This window comes from Somniosus microcephalus, chromosome 24 (genome assembly GCF_052327205.1).
Source record: "Somniosus microcephalus isolate GS21.2 chromosome 24, FLI_Smic_1.0, whole genome shotgun sequence".
Lineage (NCBI taxonomy): Eukaryota > Metazoa > Chordata > Chondrichthyes > Squaliformes > Somniosidae > Somniosus > Somniosus microcephalus.
This window is the reverse complement of record NC_141010.1, coordinates 31,870,174-31,891,392: the sequence shown is the minus strand read 5'-3', so window position 1 is coordinate 31,891,392 and position 21,219 is coordinate 31,870,174. Positions and strand designations below refer to the sequence as shown.

The following is a 21,219-nucleotide window of genomic DNA, read 5'->3' as shown; positions in this document are numbered from 1 at the left end:
GCCATCAATTTGGGGTGGAGCTTGAAGCATATTGTAGGAACTCAATTTTATGGTGAACATGCTCTTTGCATTCTGAGCTAATGCTGCAAGTGAAATATATTTTATGTAAAAATTAGGTGCTGAGCAGCCAAGTTGTATACCCTAATTTCTAGCTTTAAAAAAGGGTCTGAAAACCAGTGAAGAATGCAATTCATGCCTGCAATTCTTTTATACTCAAAGATCCCAATGTCATCTTTTATCAGAGGGAAAGCAAAAGCAAAAAACAGTACCTTTAAGAGACCGACACTTCCACACACTGACCAAACAGATCACTTGAGGTTTACGTATGCATTTTATTAAACATTTAAGGCATATGGTAACACCTGGCATAAACAGCATTACATTTCATTGTAGAATCCATCTAAACAGCAACTGCAGTTTTAAGTAACTGTCTCACACAAGTACAAAAAGCAGCTTTTATTACGAGCTTAAAACACTGAATAAACCAAGCGCAGTTAATGTTTGACCGGTTTAAGAACAAAACAAAAAGGACGGTTCTTGCCTTCAGTGAATTTGCAGTTGCAAGACCCTTGAGAGACTAGATGTGCCAGATAAAGCCACTGTCCCCAATGCACACAAGCTGCAATTGCACTTAACTGAGCTTGTTTAAAGCAATATTGAGTGTTCCAACATTTGGCATAAGCTAGCTCCATACTGTTCTTCTGGAAGTGTTAGGTGTAATTCTGATCATTTCTTAATTATGGACATTTTAAATTCCAGTGTACAGTATACCATTTGTTAAGCAATACCATATTTTATTGTCTTGATTCATCAGGACTCAACCAAATTCCCCCCCCCCCAACAACAATAAAAAAGGAACACCCCCTCCATATTACACCAAAACAGGAAAAGGATTATCCTGGGTTTTCCCAGATAGGCGCTATGTCATCCCCACAGAAGTGGTTCCTAAGCTTAGAGCAAAACAAATGCCCACCTTCAGTTGTGTTACCAACTAGCCAAGACAAGGAGTGCTGAACTGCAGTTACACTGGAGCTATTCTTGGTAAAACTGTATAATGAAGCCATCAAGAATACAGCCCTATAACTCACTAGTTGAAGCCACAATATCATTGCTGGATGTCAGATTTACCATTAAAAAAACCCCAAACAGTACAAAACCACATTTTGAAGCTATTAGACATGCTGAAAAACATTGGAGGATCTAGTTTGTGGGGGAGGAATGAAGAAAACAACACCGACAAAGTACATTAAGGTTGCATGCATAGGTGCCAACTGCAATATTTGGGGACAGAACTCAAGGAGCTGTCAGATCCAGCATCAACAGCCAGGTAATGAGTGTTCAATTTTCCTCAACTAAAGACAAACTGGAGTTAGACATGCCAACGCCGTTCCCCTCTGCATTACAGATGTCTCACCTTAAGCAGGTGGTCACAGCTCCATATAGGTTTTTGGATGAAGTCTTCACGTGAAACTCATGTCCTTTACAGAGGGAAACCTCCAGTCCTTACCTGGTCTGACCTATATGCCACTTGTCCTGCACCAGACGACATGATTGACTGAACTGCCTAGAGTTGCCTCGCAAGCCACTCTTGAATCAAATCAGGGCAAAGGATGAGCAAGATGTGCTCGTCTTGCCAGCCCACAATGAATTTTTTTTAAATTTTTTAAAATCTACTCTGCCAACCCAAAAATGTAACCCCCATACAAATGCACACTGACTCCTGCAAGAAGTGCACATTTTCTTTGAACATCAAGAGCAGATTCATTTAAAGTTCCTGGAGCCCTTACTGCTGCATGTTAATTATATTGACACTGCGTGGCAGTTGTTTCTATAATATACTATGGTAAACCCACAAAAATCAGCATCAATTATTTGATTAGAATTTAAAAAAAAAAGTCAACAAATGGGCAAAAGCCTTCAAGATTTAAACAGCCAACATTGTTGTAATTCTAAGCTAGGACTGGGCAGGTTTTCTCAGCCTCAACATCCAGACACCTCTCCATACCATTTGTCACCCATGGATGGCCACATGGAGACAGCAGTCCCCTCCCATAACTCTTCCCTACCCACACATCCTGCTAGCAAGTCACAGCTGCCACACATCAACCAAACACTCCTTACAGCTCCACCCAGTTGTGATTTAAGCAGAGTCAAATCAAGGCCCTTCTGAAATACTACTTCATAAAACACCACTATGGAGGAGTGACCAGCAGTGAACCCCAGGGAAGATGTTAGGTCTGTAGTGTGAGACTGCAGTCTGGGAGAGGGGCTGGCATTGCACACTCAATTACCTTTGGCAAAACATTTGCTCCCTGCCTCCGGTTAGCACTGATTTGCATAATAGTTTTCAGGGTGGGGGGGGGGGGGGGGGGGTGCATTTACATCAGCGTTTCAGCTTTGTACAGACAGTCAAAGTAAACTTGGTGTAAATGCAGATTCAGACTCCTTCCGAGCCTCACTTCAGCATCAGGTTGGGCCACAGCTCCAGATTCAGGCTGCATTCACACTACAACTGTAGTTTTGTACCAAGCTACATTTATAAATGTAAAAAGTTATCAAATTTCAATCAAGCTGTTCCAAAGCGAGTGTATGGGAAATGTTATTCCAGACTTTGTGGGGCTCCAAGTGCCATATTGGGAACATAAAGTTACAATGTTACCAACAGTCATCTCAATCTAATTATTCCAATAAAACAGGTTTTCAATCTAGCCCAAGTGTGTTTCTGTGAACAGCACAAGATTGGTATGCTCCATTGGATCCAGCAAGCGGTTTTGACTTAGTCATAAGTTGAAGGCCATGATCATGGACAGATATTTGTTCCTCAATTTGTACTTTATCAAAATAATAAGGATTGGACTAATTAAAGTGGCAGTAGGTATTAAGATTTTTTGCTGCTGAACGACCTGCTCAAATCTGTTGCCATAGCTACCATACCAGTTTTTGGGAAGAAAAAAAAAAAATCGGTCTATGTTGCAATAATATAGCTTGCACAAAGAACTTAAGCATACACACAAGTTAGTTGATGCATGGATATCAAATGCAAGCCTAGCAATATCCTAAGTCATTTTATCAAGACAATATGCTTACCTTATGCTTCAAGCAGCTCAAGGTTCCCTATTCCAGAATAGGCATGTGCTCAGACACTTCAGATCATTAGCAGACAGTATGGCAATTGAACGCTGTTACTTTACAAAGTTGAAGTGCCTTTACAATTTAGATATTACTGGAATGAATCATCTGAACACCCAAACAGCCAGAATGTGTATTTGAACACTAATCAAAGAAGGGATTCGCAACTGTAAATCAAAGATAGCAGGTTTACGTAATAAGCCACATGAAGGCGGACTTGGCCCTTTTAAATCCTGACAATGGACAAAGTTTTATTTGGAATATCAGACATAATCCCTTCCTTTGACATCAAGCTCAAGCACAGAGAACTGGATACCTGTTAAATTACATCATTTTATCCAAATGACATTCAGAACCAATTGGTCCCCTGGTTTTCTTAAGTCATAATTGGCACATTTTTTGTAAGTTAGATGATAAGACATTTGAGCTGTTGCTCCGGCTCAGTTTTGAATAAGGCAGTGTTGTATGTGAAGTTTCAAACTACCTCAGTGGACCGATGAGTGAATGCCAATTTTTCTGCTTTCTCCAATCCTGCCCATAATTCATGTTAACTTTTTTTGGGGTTGGGGAAAAAGAAAAAAAAGGGGGGAAAATGACAACCAACTATTTGACTGCAGGAGGAATCACTGCCCAAAGTTTTACCAGCAGGGGTTGCTGCACTGCAACAGGAACCTTGGCTGATTAGGTCCTCCATAACCTACAAGTACCAGGATACCAATCACCTCCCTAGGCAAGTTAGCTCAGCACAGACCTGGGACTAACATGGTACCCTTCTGGCTGTAGGGAGCAACTCACTGGAAGGAAGCTAGCCAGGCAAAAATTATATCCATTGCAATAGCACCTATAATCCCTCCTTCAACTGACTCAGTATAAAGGAGATCCAAAAGTGGGGAGTGGGGTGGGTCCCCACCCAGCCTCCTCAAAGCAGTAAATGGGATGGAGGAATTTTTACTATATTCCATTACTGACTTCATTCAAATTTCCAATAGGCAGTTATAAAACAAACGGTTAGTGAAATAAGCAGTCAGATCACCTGTGAGTGCACACAATTGCCTGGTAAAGCCACAAGTGATGTGTTGCTACTAAAATAATCTACCTGGGTAGTTCCCAAATTGCCCAGGTAGTCCACAGGGCAACAAATTAAGAAAGCAATGCGCCCTCTCTGGCAAAACACAAAACATGGGCCAACTCAGACTTGGTATTTATACACAAGGCAAAAAGCTCATCTGTCCACTTGGGTAATATGCAATGATTCCCTCTGATCAAGTGCTCTTTGGTCCCCAGTTATTTCTGTAAGGTTGTAGATTTTTTTTTTGGTAAACAAGATAACTCCCCCTTTTACATCACATTTTTAAAAAGAAAACTTCAGGACATCAGGGATTAAGCCAATTTTTCCCCCCCAATTTCCCCAAGAAACAAACTTTGTTAAAAACACCTCCTTTCCATTAGCTTAGCACATGAAAGGGGCTAGGATAATAAGGCCACATGTGATAAAGAGTACCACATTACAGAGATTATCCCATCAATGAAGCTTTGCATCCAAAAAGGACTCACCAAATATTAGGGATTGGCAGTGGACATTTTTGATGAGGGACTCATTTCTTATACTGCCATCTCTTGATTCACAATCTAATCATTTCCCTTCTCCCCAACACCAAACAGAAACTAACCCATCCTGCACTTGTGTCCACAGGTCCTTTTACAATTTGGTCCATGGTGCTGCAGGATTAGGACAATTAAATGACATTTATCAAAGGCATTTTTAAAATTGATGAAAGACACTCTTTGAACTGTTGAGCAAGAGCTTGTTTATCACTATGCTGCAGACCACATTATAGTATAGAAGGTACATCAGAGGGTTCATCTAAGATAGCTCAGACGGACCAATCTATTGGGAATCGGGTCAAACAATTCCACGCAGAAAGAGCCTTCTTCCCATTCCTTAGCACACATTGAGGACCGTTGTAATTTAAGTAAAATACTTTAAGTGGTTTGGGATTATAAGGTTCTGATGAGCTCATTAAATAAGAGATTTCAAACCCAAAAGAAACTCAATACTGTAAACTACTAATTTTAGGAAAGCTCATGCTAAATTGCTTATCCCAATTCTCTAGATTTAGCCACTTTGAAAATAAACCCATCCAACCACATCATCTAAACATCCTACAGGCATTAAGCAAGTTGGAGGCAAGAAGTTGGTCTCCATTCTGAGCAGAGCGTTGTGGACGGAGGAAAAGATACATTTGGTCTATATATTTGGAGAGGCAAAACACCAGGAACAGACCCCGCACTGCCCAAGCAGTTGTTGTCCAGAGTCTCAAAGTAAAGTGGCTGCAAATTATTGAGTTGGGTAGAACTAAACTGAAACTTCATTAGATGGGACATTATTCTGTACAGGGTTCAGAGGACAAAGTTTTAATACTGACTGAAAATTATTAAATACATTTCACAAGCTATTGAAAAATGCATTTCATCTTGGAATCTGGACAACACATTTATCCAGTGAGAGAATGGAATAAAACTCGCTAAAAGACTCCTTCACAAGGCACTGGATTTTGTACTCTGGCAATTGAAAGTTTGATAGGCAGAGGTTATTAGTTTATATTGTTACCTGGCATACATGAAACTACTATAAACCAATATGAAACTCAATATTTTGAGTAAGAATACTTGGTGCTTTTTAGGTATGATAAAATGCCAAATTCAGACCAGGTTGCTAAGTAAGAGCAGAGTGCATTGGAGTAAACTCTACTGACAAAAATCAGAGGGATATTTAGCCTCTAGCCTCATACAGGAGTTTGAGTTTAAAAAGCCCAAATGCTATCTAGGCATTAACCCAAAAGGAAAGGCAAGAATTTGGATCTAGAGCAGGAATGAATCCTTAGTTTATAGAATCATTACTTAAGCACCGGAGGCGATCGTGCTTGTGCCACTGCTAGATCCACGCTGCAGCCATCTACTCTGCCTATAGTCTGGTGCAAAAATATAAGCAGAGTGTGCTTTAGCAAGAGGTCCAGCTGCCAGCCCCATAGAATCACACTTCAAGCTCTTTTGTAATGTAAACAGAGCAAAAAGGAGTTTTACGGAGTAACTCGCATTGGTCTTAGTGGCTCAGTTTAAAAAACCACCAATTGCAGTGTCACATTTTATTATGCTTTAAAATGTCAGTCCTGGATGTGTATAGCACTGACATACCATCCAGATTTGTATTTAGCTTCAAGGTTGATTTTTTATTTCCCTTGTATAAAAAGCAATGCATACATATGGATGCAGTCAGACCATTCCAGGATAGATCCTAAACATTTGAGGCAATAGTCCAAGATTTGGTCAGCAGAGTTCACATTCTAAATATGGATCGAGTTTAGTACAGCAAGTACTCCCCCACCCCATTTACCAGTGCACCTTGTACCCTCACAAAAGTTAGAGGCTTCTAAAAAAAATTAATCCATTTGTCAGCCAGGGAGTAGCTTTAAACAGAAACAAGCCATGCTGAACAGGAGCAAGGAAACATGGCAAGTGCAATCAGATCTGCATGTATTTGAAGTGCAACTCTGAACACAGCAGCTCCAAGCAACACCACCCATTTGCACAGGGACAAAGAAAAAGGACGAGGGCAGCAGTGCATGGGACAAAAATCATTTGTACTAATTCCAGGTTAGACCAAACAGCACAGAAATAAATCATCCATTTGGCAAGGTTATATCTGGGGATGTGCAGCTACTCCAGGATTGGATTCTCATTCTAAAAAAAAAGTGCACAAGTTGGTGACTAAGCTCGAGTAGACTGGGACTCATCGGAAGAAGTGGAACATTACTGAGACATACCAAAAGGCTCAAACTGCTTCCACTCAGTCACTATCAAACAGGCAGGGTAAAAAAAAAAAAAAAAAAATCAGACTCCAGTGAAGAAATTAAATTTGTGGTTACTGTTTTCCTCCATGATGCTTTTAGTACATGAAGAAAACTAATGCCACTTATCTGGGTTTTAAAAAGCAATGGTTTGCTATTCATTTGTTTCAGATCTTGCGGAGCCAAATCAACTAGCCTGGATCTGTGCACAGTCCCAGTTACAACCCTGAGAAACAGCTTCATGTGTGATCAATTACAGCCTTGTATTTTCTTTAAGTAAATGGAGTCCTAAATCCCTCATGTACAATTAACACCTCCATGGGTTCACTGATCAACCATCTCTATACTGTGAATCAGTTAGTACTAACCCTTTAGGTTTTAGACATTGACAGATGGTATCTTCAGGAGCCAGCAGTTTTTTGGGGGGCGGGTGGGGGGTTGGGCAGGGGAAGAAATGGACGAAGAGAAATAATTGAAATCAAATATTAGAGGCCAGGGAAGGGTGGGAGGGGGATGCATGCTGCACAAATTACACATTCAGCAGTTTCTAGAAGTCAGGCATCTCCGGTATAGCTGTATGGAGCAAGCCCATTGATTAATACTGGCTTCAAAGCATTTTACAATTGCCCAACCCCTGCTGGCCACAGCAAGTGGTCAAACCTGTGCCTCTGGCTGAAGGATGCTATTAAGCAGCATAAATCTGTTCCATCTTGCTGGATCTTTGATCTACATGTAGGGCCAGAAGGACTATTCACAGTAGTCATCTGGAATCATTGGACAGAGTGCCAAGGCAGAACTACTTCAAGTCAATTTTGAGAGATGTTTTTAACAAGGTATGATTTTTTGGGGGCGGGGGAAAAAAAATGGTAAGAGACAAACTTGTTACAGGATAGAAGTTGTCGGAAAAGCCCATTATTAGGATGGTATCTTGCAAGCAGCAAACCATCTCTAAATACATCTGATTACAGGAGTAATCAGTCAGGATTACGTCCCTGCTTCAAGTTTGTTAGTCATCTGTCCATCTTCAGGTCATAAAAGGTTAGCACTTTTAGCCAATTCACAATGTTATTCCTTGCCTTCTATTGGAAACAGTCGAACTCTTTAATTTTCAGTCTTCTTTGCTTCAGGGACCAGAATGACTTTCCCAATGTTCTTGCGTTCCTGTATTTGCTTCATCGCATCTGCAATCTGGCAGAGGAAAGGAAATTCATACCTTTAAAGAATCAACAGTGTCAAACACAAATTGGGAAGACAATAAGAGACCCATTTGGAGATGAACATTCTGCATTCTTTTGCTCAATCTTATGGGGTTTTTTTTTTTTTTTTTTTAAAGACAACATTAAACCAAACAATTCATTAGTTAAAAATCCAAACAAAAAAATCTCAGTTGAGCAGGTACAGTGTCAATTTAAATATTTATTAGGAAAGAATCCTCTCCAGAGGAAAATTTTAAAGCCAAGAAACTAAATCTCATTGAAGTTCTAAAATTGTGGTCCACTAGAAAAGCTGCCAAATGTTTAAAAAAAAAATTGCTGCATGTTGCCAAGTGACAATTAGAGTTGATTTGCTCAGCAGATGGTCACGTTGCTTCGCACTTGAATAAACCCTTCACAGTTGGAGCAATTTTAATCACAGTTGGTTGGAACACGAGAGGGGGGGGGGGGGGGGGGGGGCAGAGAGACAATATAGTCTTGACCACTCCATCCTCCCAGTTCAAGGTAGCTACACAAGATCTTTAAAAAAAAATCCTAACTTGGGGAGAAAGGGACTGCTTTTTCAAAAAAGTGCCTGCTAATGCTCATCAAATCAAAGCCTACAGTTCAATGAAGTCATCAGTGTAGTGATGGCAGTGAAATACTAGACAGACATTCTCCAGACCACATGCATCATTCAAATTCTTCCAAATTAAAAAAAAGACACACGCTTAACCATTTAATGGAGGTAAATTTGAGGAAGAATATCAAGCACTTTTTCCTCCCTCCATTTGCTTAGGTCTGGTGAAATAAAGCAAAACAAAGTTCAACATCCCAATGGATTACTTGTGAAACAAAAGTAAAATTGCACATCAGCTGCAATTGTATTGCAGCCAGCGTGAAGCAACACAGGACTACCTCCAACCCAAAAGATTACACAATGCAAACTGTATTGTAATCACCCTGGGTATACATGACAATTTGGATTTTAATATCACTAGTTAAACTGCAGGCTGTCAATATAAAATGACATCCAAATATCAACACAAAACAAAAAAAAAAAGACTGGATCCAACAAGTACACATTTCAGTTGTCAATTTGTCCAAAAACCTGCCAATAATGTTCTGAATATGCACAAAGTGAGCATTTAAAAAAATTAAAAGTACAAGACTATAGTCAAATAAAAAAGAGCAAAATACTCTATTTACACTGGAACGCCCAACACGCTAGAATAGAGCAATCACACATTTACCAGGTCTGAAAAAAAAAAAAAAAAAAAAAAAAAAAAAAATTGTCTAAAGTAACTGCACTAAATGTACAAGCCCTATCTGACAGAAGTCTCCCAGATTCTTTTTTAACCTGTAGTTGTGGAGTCACCACATGATGGTGCCCTATACAAAACCAAATGCTGCAGAAGCCACGTTCAGCCTTTAGTGACCAACCACCCCTCCCCCCCAAAAGAGGTGGAATTCAGGAATGGAGTGACAGTCTTTGACTTTGTGCTGATTTACAATTGGATTTCAATCAAAATACGCCATTTCGCCCATTACTGTTTATTCTGTAGGGGTCAAATATTTAATACGGTAGGGATTTAGGATCGATCAGCCAGAGATGGGTAGCTACAGAATACAGAGGGCAAGTCTAGATTTTAGAATAGCTGTCTGAATTCATATACGTTGATAGCCAGGGGAGAATGTTCTGTGCACAAGTGCTTCCAAGCACAGACAGCGCCACTCCCTGGCTGTTCAATTTGAAATCTTAACAGTACAGGAATGGATGACTGACTCTCAAAAAGTCCTGTTTGTTTACAAAGTGCTCATAAAATGCAACAGAATCCTGAAAAACTTAGCTTTGCACTGACATGTGGCATCAAACCCAAGCACTGAGCTACAAAAGGAAGCCTCAATAGCAGATTAGGAGGGTATAGTTGCGCTCCATATCCAATACCACGAGTACAGTACAATGGAATAAACTGGTTTTCAGTCACCATTAAAATGATACCAGAGCTAGAGAAACTTTAATTAGGGAGGAATTGAAAAATGTCATAGGGAGGTTTAAAATTGAGGAGTTTTGACAAGATAGAGGGAAGAACTATTTCTACTGGTAAATGAGTAACTAGGTTACATAACAAAGACCATCACCAAAAAACCCAAAGCAGAATATTATTTTATTACAATAAAGTCATTAGAAACAGCAGTGGAGAGAATCTAGAAGAGCTCCGTTTTAAAAAATAAAACGGAAAATTTGAGAAAGGGTTAGGAGGACAGGAAGGGGCGCGTGATGGAGACCAAGTGGATAACTTGAAAATACAGGAAATGGTGCATTGAGCCAAATGGCCTCCTTCTTGGTTGTCAAATTTTATTGCAAGTGTGCATGTGGTTTTTAAAAATAAGACAGTGGGGGCATAATTTAGTGGCACTATTCATTTTTTAGTAGGAGTAGCAGTGACATTTAGTAAAGCAGAATTCAGATTTTTAGGCAATGAAATCTCAAATCACCAAACACCACGATCGTGCCGGGTTACTCGGAGGTGCAGCACTTCTGGTTAGTAGGGCTTCATGTAGGGCTGGCTGAGAACTTGGGAAATGAGAAGCAAGCCCAGGTCTGAAGTGATGTATGGCTGGAGGCACACACGTGCACACAACACACACTGAAAGGAGTTTCAGAAGGTAGTTTGTTCAGCCCAGAGAGGACTTGCTTCAGCAGGAGGACCACCAAAACCTTATGTAGTTCTGACAAAAGGTCATTGACCTAAAACGTCAACTCTGTTTCTCTCTTCACAGATGCTGCCTGACCTGCTGAGTATCTCCAGCATTTTCTCTTTTTATTTCACATTTCCAGCATCTGCAGTATTTTCTTTGTGCCTTACATAGTGCCTTTAACATGGAAGAAAAGGTCAAGGCACTTCAGAAATGTAAATCAGACAAAAATTGCTACGAAGCCAAAGGGAGGAGATATTAGAAGGGGTGACAAAGCTTAGTCTGAGGTAACAGCTTGTATTTACATAGTGCCCCATATGTAGTAAAAGGTCACAAGGCACTTAAATTTTAAGCGAGAGTCTTAAAGGAGGAGAACGAGATGAAGAGGCATTGAGGTTTAGGGAGGGAAAGCCAAAGCTTGGGGCCTATCCAGCTGAAGACACAGCCACCAATGATGGAATGTGAATGGGGTTGCACAAGGGGAGCACAAAGTTCAGAGTGTTGTAGGGCTGGAGGAGGTTAGAGATGGGGAGAAGAGAACATGGTGATTTGAACATGTGTGGCTAAGAATTTTAAATTAGAGCATGGGGGGGGATCTGGAGTCAATGAAAGGGCAGAGAGCACATGGGTGAGCAGACTTTGTGGTGCTGGTTAGGACAGGTAGCAGAGTTTTGGATGAGCTGCTGTTTATGGAGGGGAGGCTGGCCAGGAGAGCATTGGAATGGGAGAGTCTGGAGGCAGAGGATGGGGTGGAGATGGGCGAGGTTACGGACATGGAAGTAGGCAGTCTTTTTGATGGAAGGGATATTAGGTTGGAAGCTCAACTTGGGATGCTGATGGTGTGAACCATCAGCTTCAACCCAGACAGTGGCTGGAAAAGGACAACAACCAGAGTCCAGTAAATTCTGTTAGCAACACTATTTTAACACATGACAAGTAGACCCCATTACCTCAACCACTTTTTCCTTAAACAAATTGAATGGCATTAAAAGACATCTCATGGGATCAGGTCAAAGCTTTTACACGTTGTTAGTGGCTCCAAGATACGAAAGCTCGGAGTGAACATAGCTACTTCTTTGGAAAGAAGGGGTGAAGTGGAAAACAAGAGCAGAAGGAAGCATGGACCCATTCCTAACCACCTCTACTATTATTTACAGGATGCCAGACAGCAAATGTCAGTTGGTTTTTCAGCCATCACTTTGAATTGTGACCCCTGAAGGTGGTGGATGGGCACTGGATTTCATGTTTATTATTGCATGCCCTTTGCTCATTGTTTATTATTGCATGCCCTTTGCTCATTCTAAAACGCAATTCTGTCCTTCTCAAAGTTCCACACACATGGACTTTGCCCAACTCATGAGTGGAGCCTTTGCTCAGTTTCTCCTCCTCTAGCTTAAGGACCGCTGAAGTCACTTCACCCGAGACATGCCAATGCAGCAATGAAGCTTCAAACTGGTGCACACGCACACGCACACACGCACGAACAAAAAAAGAAGTTAATGGATCTATAAAATGATTCCACTTGCAAGATATTTTAAACTGCAGAAAATGTTTAAAGAATTGATTTTGTTGTGCAACATAAAAGTTGAAGAAACATCAGTCAACAATGCATTAATGAGATACTAGATCAGCACATCTATACCACACAGTTTAGTTACTAAACATCTATAGATAAAAGGTGGTCAAGAAAAAGCAGGGAATTATAGACTGGTAAGCTTGACATCGGTAGTGGGGAAAATGCTAGAATCTATTATAAAAGATGTAATAGCAGAACACTTGGTAAGCAGTGACAGGATCAGACAAAGTCAACATGGATTTACAAAAGGTAAATCATGCTTGACTAATCTACTGGGATTTTTTTGAGGATGTAACTGGTAAAATAGATAAGGGAGAACCAGTGGATGTGGTGTATTTGGACTTTCAGAAGGCTTTCGATAAGGTCCCGCATAAGAGATTAGCATGCAAAATTAAGGCACATGGGATTGGGGGCAAGGTATTGACTTGGATAGAGAACTGGTTGGCGGACAGAAAGCAAAGAGTTGGAATAAACGGGTCGTTTTCCGAGTGGCAGGCAGTGACTAGTGGGGTACCGCAAGGATCGGTCCTAGGACCCCAGCTGTTCACAATATATATTAATGATCTGGACAAGGGAATTGGATGCACGATCTCCAAATTTGCAGACGACACAAAGCTGGGTGGGAGGGTAAGCTGTGAGGAGGATGTCATGAAACTCCAGTACGATTTGGACAGATTGGGTGATTGGGCAGAAACATGGCAAATGCACTGTAATGTGGATAAATGTGAGGTTATCCACTTTGGTGGCAAAAACAGGAAGGCAGATTATTTGAATGGCAATGGATTGGGAGAAGGGGGAAGTGCAAAGAGACCTGGGTGTCCTTGTGCACCAGTCACTGAAGGTAAGCATGCAGGTGGCAAATGGTATGTTGGCCTTCGTAGCAAGAGGGTTTGAGTACAGGAACAAGGATGTCTTGCTACAGTTGTACAGGGCTTTGGTGAGACCGCACCTCAAGTATTGTTTGCAGTTTTGGTCGCCTTACTTGAGGAAGGACGTTCTTGCCATGGAAGGAGTGCAGCGAAGATTCACCAGGCTGATACCTGGGATGGCAGGAATGACATAGGAGGAGAGATTGTGTCGATTGGGCTTATACTCACTGGAGTTTAGAAGATTGAGGGGGGATCTCATCGAAACCTATAAAATTCTGTCAGGCCTGGACAGACTAGATGCAGGAAGGATGTTTCTGATGGCCAGGGAGTCCAGAACCAGGGGTCATAGTCTAAGGATAAGGGGTAAGCCATTTAGGACTGAAATGAGGAGGAATTTCTTCACCGAGAGTGGCGAACCTGTGGAATTCTCTGCCAGAGGGCAGTGGAGGCCAGTTCATTAAATATATTCAAGAAAGAGTTGGATATATTTCTTGAGGCTAAGGGGATCAAGGGCTATGGGGAGAAGGCAGGGACAGGGTACTGAATTTGGATGATCCACCATGATCTCATTGAATGGCAGAGCAGGCTCGAGGGGCCGAATGGCCTACTCCTGCTCCTATCGTCTATGTGCATTTGTGATTTAGTAGAGAGCGGCATGAACAAAGGGCTCGCATAATAAACATGAAATCCAGTGCCCATCTGCCACATTCAGGGGTCACAATTCAGTGTCAAAAGCATCATTTAAAAAAAGTAATCTTTTAATGTTATTTTTCCCTGACCTGGATTCAGAAGCAGACAGGCACAAACCTCCAACAGCAATCAATCTGTAGATGACCTCTAGATTTACAACAATTATTCTTTAAAAAAGGGAAACAGTTAACACACCGCATCAGCATAATAGATGATGCAATACACACCCTCTGGCAGTTCAGAAAGGGACAATGGTGGTTCAATGTCACTTCTGTAGAACACAGACGTTGAAACACCAGGTTAGAGTCACTTCAGTTTGGGAGCATCATTGGCAGGGAGATTGTTCTCCCTACAAAAATATATGTTTCTTCCAATAGTTCCTTTATACAGCAAATTTGTAACAATACGTTTTGGCATAATGGTTTACTCTTGTACATATGTTCCTTGTATGAGGGTAGAGTAGCATGGCCTAGAAAGGAATGAATCACCGATTCTTCCTACTCTGTCTGCGGTCACTGGCATGATAGGGAGACGTTTGCACAGTGGTCTCAGATAGGTAATCCACTAGAATTTTAGTATATTTTGACCCCCTCCTCCAGCACTGCAGAGAGGCATTTGTCAATCACCAGTGGCATTTCCTGTGAGAAACTGTCATCTTTGTGCAGCGGAAATTAGGAGCAATCTACAAAAAGGTGACAGAGGGCTTGTAGAACAAAGCGTCAAGAGTTTATTCAAGGAGACCCAGGGGGAGTGGAAAGAGATTGGCAAAGGAACAAATACACTTCCAGGATGGATCTCATTAGAAATTTAGGATTAACATGGTTGTGTGCACAAGGCTGCCAAGCAGAAGGATCTGGGGGCTGCAGTTCATGAATCACTAAAGGTCACAGAAGTGAAGCTAACCCAGTCTCTCATCTAAGTCCTTGTCACAAGGCTTTTATGAAAGTGATGGGATGTAAAGCTGGAACAATTAAATATCAAACCGGAAGCACAATCCCTGGTCCAGCCTTCACAAGGTGGGTAATATGAAGCCCAGGGAAGAGGTGCACAGGTGAGCGACTCTCCAAGTGTGATGGGGGTTGGTGAACTGGTGCTTTTAATTTTGTAAAAGCAACACACGCACGCACACACGCATCCTACACCGAATGTGACTAATCCAATTTAACATTTCAAACTGGCACCTTCCCAACAACTTTCTAAACTGTCACAAATGACAAGTTAAACATCTGTTCCATGCAGAAAAAGCAAACAAGCTCTTTGGCCAGTGATGCCAAGGTGTTCGAGCGTGCAGCTCCACCCACCACCTCAGATACTCAAGCAGCAACACTGCTGCAGCTGCCCAACTATTTGCTCTTTATTTAACCTTTAGCACTGTTGGCTTGACACCCCAACCACCATCAGAACACCTTTCCATTTGCTTTTAGTACAAAAATCAAATACCCACTCTTCCAAAAACAGACAGTATAGACACTTCACATTCTCACTTGCTCCCCACATGCTAGCTTTCCTTCCCACTCACCAAGGCCACAAACCATTTGTGCTAGACAGGGCAGACACCCACCCCCAGGACACCACCTCTCAGCTAGTTGCCGAGGTCCTTTGGAGTGTTCCTTCCTACAGGGAGTCACCTTACCACCACTCAACAGCTCTCCACAATGAAACTAAAAATCAAACACGCAATTTAGGAAGGCAAGGCACGCAGGAAGAAAAAAAAAAAAAATTTGGTGGGTAATTTTGACATCAATGTAAATATTAAAAGATGCAAAACAAGCTTCTGATTTGCTATCTGCTGTTTTACACCATCAGTCAAAATTACTCCTTGAATCAGTACTCCTCCACTGTGGAGTCACAGCTCCCCACACCCCTTCTAGTTTCCTGGACCCTCTAGCTAAAATTTACTAGGAAGCTCTGCCACAGAAATAATAGTCCCAAAATATCAAGTATAAATAATGCTGCCACTAAAAACCTGAACAAAATCTATATATTTCTTCAAACGTAATTTAAATTTTTTTTTTTTAAAATAAACTCACTATGTAACAATTCCATTCTAGGAGTGCACTCGGCACCATTTACAGAGCAGAATTTGAATCTAAACATTGTCCTCTGCAGCCAAGGGTACCAGGCCAGTGACATCTCAACTTTGTTGCCAAGTCCTTGAACGCCACCTTATTGAAAGCCTCTATGGATCTGCACCTATAAACGAAGAAATCAGTTCCTTGCACTTCTTGCCCAAACCGCACCCCCCCACCACCAAGATTTAGAGCAGCTCAAAAAAGGAACGCCACTGATGGATACTAGAGCATGAACACAATGGGCTGGATTTTGATACTGGAGGCGGGACTACAACTTTCAGGGTTGTAGTCACGCCTCCATCGAGTTGTGGCCAACCCACGCGATTTCCACTTGATTAATCTTGTTGAGCCCACCCAGGCCAATTAAGGGCCACCCAGCAACAGGTGACATCACAGATTGACATTTCATCTGTCAAGAGCTTTTGACAGATGAAATATCAGCATTTGAAGCGGTCAAACTCTGAATCTGTACGCCAAGTTAATTCCTTCCTCTCAGGCTGATTTAGAGATCTCTCCAGAACAGAAAGCTGAATGCTGCAACTTTTGACAGCTCGTGGCCATTCTGCTTTCTGTGCCGATGAGATGAGGGACTCGAGACTTGAAGGAAGGAAGGCTGTAAAAAAGGTAAATAAAACTTAAACACTTTACACACACCAAACACACTTACCTCTGCACTCACGCACCAATCACTCACCTGAGCACCGGACATCTCGACCCCTCCAAGCCCTTCAGCCAGACGGTCTGCCTCGCTAACTTGGCGTGGTTTGGAGCCGTCGGGAATCCCACACTTCAGGAATAAAGAGGGATTAGGCTAAAAACTGCCTGTTAACGGGCAGTTAATTGGCACTAATCCCCTTTCCGCCTCAGAGGCGGCTCCGCGCACAGGTCGGGTATCCGCCGCCTTTGAAACTGGGATGGAGGCGGGTTGGGTTCATGCCCCCGCCCCGCGCCCCGCCCCCCCCCCGCCCCGCGCCCCCGATTTCACCCCGACTCCACGGCCCAATGAAAATCCTGTCCAATGAGTTAATCTGAAATTCCACCATTGTAGCAGAGGAATCGACCAATTATTTTAAACTGGTCGACACCTCCACTAAAATAATGGTGCAGGGAATTTCAGAAGAATGTGTACGCTAGCACCCTGCAGTACTGCATTTTCAACTGGTCTCATTTGCATCTAGATTTTTTTTTTTGGGCTTGCATTAAATTGTAGAGCATGACCAGGCTCTCACTAATACAGCAAATCAAATCTGATTTTGAAGTGGCCAAGTCAAGTCAATGACAGGCAAGAAGTTTACATATCAAGTTCCTACTACTGAAATAATGTACAGCACCACAAATATTCGTGCCAAGCAGGCCATTTGTATAAATCAGCAACCAGTAAATAGTTAAGTACAATCACAGACTGGAGAACAAACCTACAATTTGCATTTTCAGCTGGGTTGACAGAAAGGGCTGTACAATTAACCTGAACACCTCTGGATCACAAAATATATGGCCAGAGTTGCCATTCATAGCATGAACTAAAGCATGCCAGAATCCTGATTCACATGAACAGCAGCCATGAAGAGCACCTAGCACCTGCAAAACCTGAGTCACCATCTTTGAGAGGAAAAAAAAAGTTTGCTCAAATGGTGGATGTGTACATTATTAGTCTCCTTATTTAAGGAAGGATGTAAATGCATTGGTAGCAGTTCAGGAATGGACGGGTTGTCTAGGCTAGGCTTGTATCCGCTGGAGTTTAGAAGAGTAAGAGGTGACTTGATTGTCCAGATCCCTCCGATATTATGTTTCAGGGTGGCTGTTTCCTCTTGTGGGAGAATCTAGAACTAGGAGTCACTGTTTAAATATAAGGGTTCGCCCACTTAAGACAGATGAAGAGAAATTCTCAGAGGGTCGTGAGTCTTTGGAACTCTCTTCCTCAGGAGGGCGGTGGAAGCAAAGTCTTTGAATATTTTTAAGGCAGATTCTTGATAAGCAAGGGGATGAAAGGTTTTCAGGGGTAGGTGGGAATGTGGAGTAATCGGATCAGCCATGATCTTATTGATTAGCGGAGCAGGCTCGAGGGGCCTACTCCTGCTCTTAATTCGCATGTATGTTTGTATGAGAGATTTGAGATGATCAATACCTTTAGACTTGGACCCCTAGTTCCAGCAGTAGCAATATTTGGTTCAAATGGACTACAAGTTCATGTAGAATTCAAACAGAGGTCTGTCTTTACAGAATTTAAAACAGGTTACTTCCTTACATCATCTTTTCACACTGGCCAGTATCTTTATTTCTCCTTAAACACTTAGTTGGCCCCAAAAAAATTGCTGCAAGTTTGCCTTGAGTTTCAGGATTTAAGAACAGGTGTCCCATGAAACAGTGCAGTGTTAAATAGAACATGTTATTCCAGGGATTTAATAGGATTCTAAAGTGCTTGACAACTAGATTTAACATTGAGCATTAGAGCACAAACCCAGATACCAACTTACATATGGAGACTCAAGTCACTATTTGGCATTTTCAATATTGGCATCTCTACCAACTAGTTCATTATTGATTAATGATCATGCTCAAAATTTTAGACATTCAAATCTTGATGCAAGTTTAACCACAGAAATTTACAGCAGTCATTTTGACCATCATGTCCGTGCTAGAATAATCCAAATCCAAACCCACTATCCCATTATCCCTGCATTTTCCTCCACTTAAAATAGGTTGCCTTTAAAAAGATGCAATCGTCCCTGCCTCAAGTACTGTGTGGTAAAGCATGCCACACTCCCAACAAGTACAGGTGAAGAAATTTCACCCAGTCTTCTTGCCTCACTTCCAAACCAGAGAGCATAGCCTTTCCCCATTTGCTGTCAAAACCATTCTACTTATTCTTTTCCCCTAGAGAACTTCTATAAATCTCAATTCTTCGCCTTCTCTGCTCCAACACAGTGCCAGTATCTCAAATGTAATATCCATTAGGTGACAAAAAATATTACAACTGCATAAGAGGGCCTTTCTGCCTTAATCATTCACTACTCTGGAAGTCAATTAAAGATTCTACTCCCACAGAATCAGTACTATTTTACCAGTTTCACAGGAAGTTAAATTCTTCACAATTCTTAGATCACAGGCTTCTAGAGGTTATGTCTGTAAACCTGCCAAATGAACTGCTGGAGTCCAATTACTCAGTTCTATAATTAGGCAGAGAAGCTGCTTCTTAAAACATTTAAGACTGCTTTAATTTCACATACAAGGTCTCCTGATTTGGCAGGTTTTTGTTAAATATCCCAAGGCGACCCGGTCTAAAATACAATATACAAACGCCCGCAAAAGCCAAGAGAAAGGCCACTACAGTGCTTTTCAGCAAAGACCCAATTAGATCATTTCACACTTGATTTTGCTATGCAGATGGCAAGATTTTAAGTGGTCAGGGTTGTACGTATTGAACTAGTGTGATGGTAATCAAATACTGCACAATATGTACAGGTAAACATGTTTGCTGGTTTGGAATAGGGCTCAAGAATAGTGAGACAATCTGATGAGTTAGGAAGTTATTTGGTACTTTTGCAAACTGCCAATATGGAGTGAAATTAAATTTCCTACTACACCAAATCTGTTATTTTAACAGTGACCAGGTTAAATAGCCAATAAAAGCTCTTACGATCTGGAGGTCATGCTCAAGTTCATTTTTAAGTTAGTGTACACATTAGTTGCTAAGCTAACAAATCAACACTGGTATTTAAAAGACTATAGTACAATAGGATTTAAGTGTTCTGTCAAATGTGTATAGTATAAAAATAGTGCCTTTCATGACCCCAGGACAGTCCAAAGTGCTTTACAGTCAATGGAGTACTTTTGGAAGTGTTGCAAACATGGCAGCCAGCTTGTGCACAGCAGCGAGATAAATGACCAGATAATCTGTTTTAGTGATGTTAATTGAGGGATAACTAAAATCGGCCAGGAAACCAGAAGAACTCCCCGATCATTTACATCCACCAGACAGGAAAGATGGAGCCTGTTTAACATTAATACAAAAGCAAAATGCTGCAGATGCCGAAAATCTGAAATGAACACAGGAAATGCCAGAGAGACACAGTTAACATTGCAGGTCAATGACCCTTTGCTGCCACTTCTCTTCTAGGAATGCCCACCTTGAAGAAGTTCTGCTCTTCTCAAAAGACAGGATTTCTGTTTGTCTTAAAAACCCTGTTCCATTTCCAACTTTTTCCAGTTCTGACGAAGGGTCATCAGCCGTAAACTCTCTCTCTCTCTCCACAGATGCTGCCTGACCTGCTGAGTATTTCCAGCATTCTATTTTCACCTCTATCTTTTCAGTTGAGATATTAAACATAGTGTGCATACATATCTAATGCTCAAATCAAAACCTTTGGTCTTGCAATTCAAAAGCTGACATATGAAGTGATTTTATGTTCAGACTATGTAGCCAAGTGCTGGAAGCTTAGGCTTCCGATCTCCAAGTGTAGATTCAGTTTTTAAGGTTTACACTGGTAAGTGTGCATTTAAAATTTAAAAAAAAAGGTACACACGCAGTGTCATTCAGAAACAGTAAAGCTCGAGAAATTGGGGCCTTTTTGCCAAGAGCAAGACGAAAAAAGAAAAAAGAAAAAAAAAGTGGGTTTAAAATTTGAGGTTAAGATTAGTAATTTTTTTTCCCTATAGTTGGTGAATTACTAATTTACCTACGATGTAGGTAAAAAGCAGGATGAGGTCCTAAAAGTGGAATATAGGGAGTTAGGAGGTAAATTTAAAAAAACAGGACCTAAAAGAGGTAGTAATCTCAGGATTGCTACCAGTGCCATGTGCTAGTCAGAGTAGAAATAGAAGGATACTTCAGATGAATACGTGGCTAGAGGAATGGTACCAGGGGGAGGGATTCAAGTTCCTGGGACATTGGAACCGGTTCTGGGGGAGGTGGGACCAGTTCAAACCGGACAGTCTGCACCTGGGCAGGACTAGGACCGATGTCCTTGGGGGGGGGGGGGGGGGAGGAGGGAGGAGAGAAAAAGGAGTGTTTGCTAGTGCTGTGGGGGAGGGTTTAAACTAAAATGGAAGGGGGTTGGGAACCTGAGCAGGGAGACAGGAAAGGGAAACAAGGATAAAAGCAAAAAAGATAGGAAGGAGAAAAACAAAAGTGGCAGTCAGAGA

The 21,219-nt window shown here is 41.5% G+C and overlaps 1 protein-coding gene across 1 annotated transcript in view; it reads right to left on the bottom strand.

The window, feature by feature from the left end:
• Positions 1-312: 312 nt before the first annotated feature.
• vat1 (vesicle amine transport 1) overlaps positions 313-21,219 on the bottom strand; it is a 51,756-nt gene continuing 30,849 nt past the window's right edge. Inside the window, exon 6 of the mRNA XM_085966403.1 lies at positions 313-8,165. Within this exon, the coding sequence (XP_085822529.1) occupies positions 8,079-8,165 (87 nt within the window). The 3' untranslated portion in view covers positions 313-8,078. The remainder of the gene's footprint in view (positions 8,166-21,219) is intronic.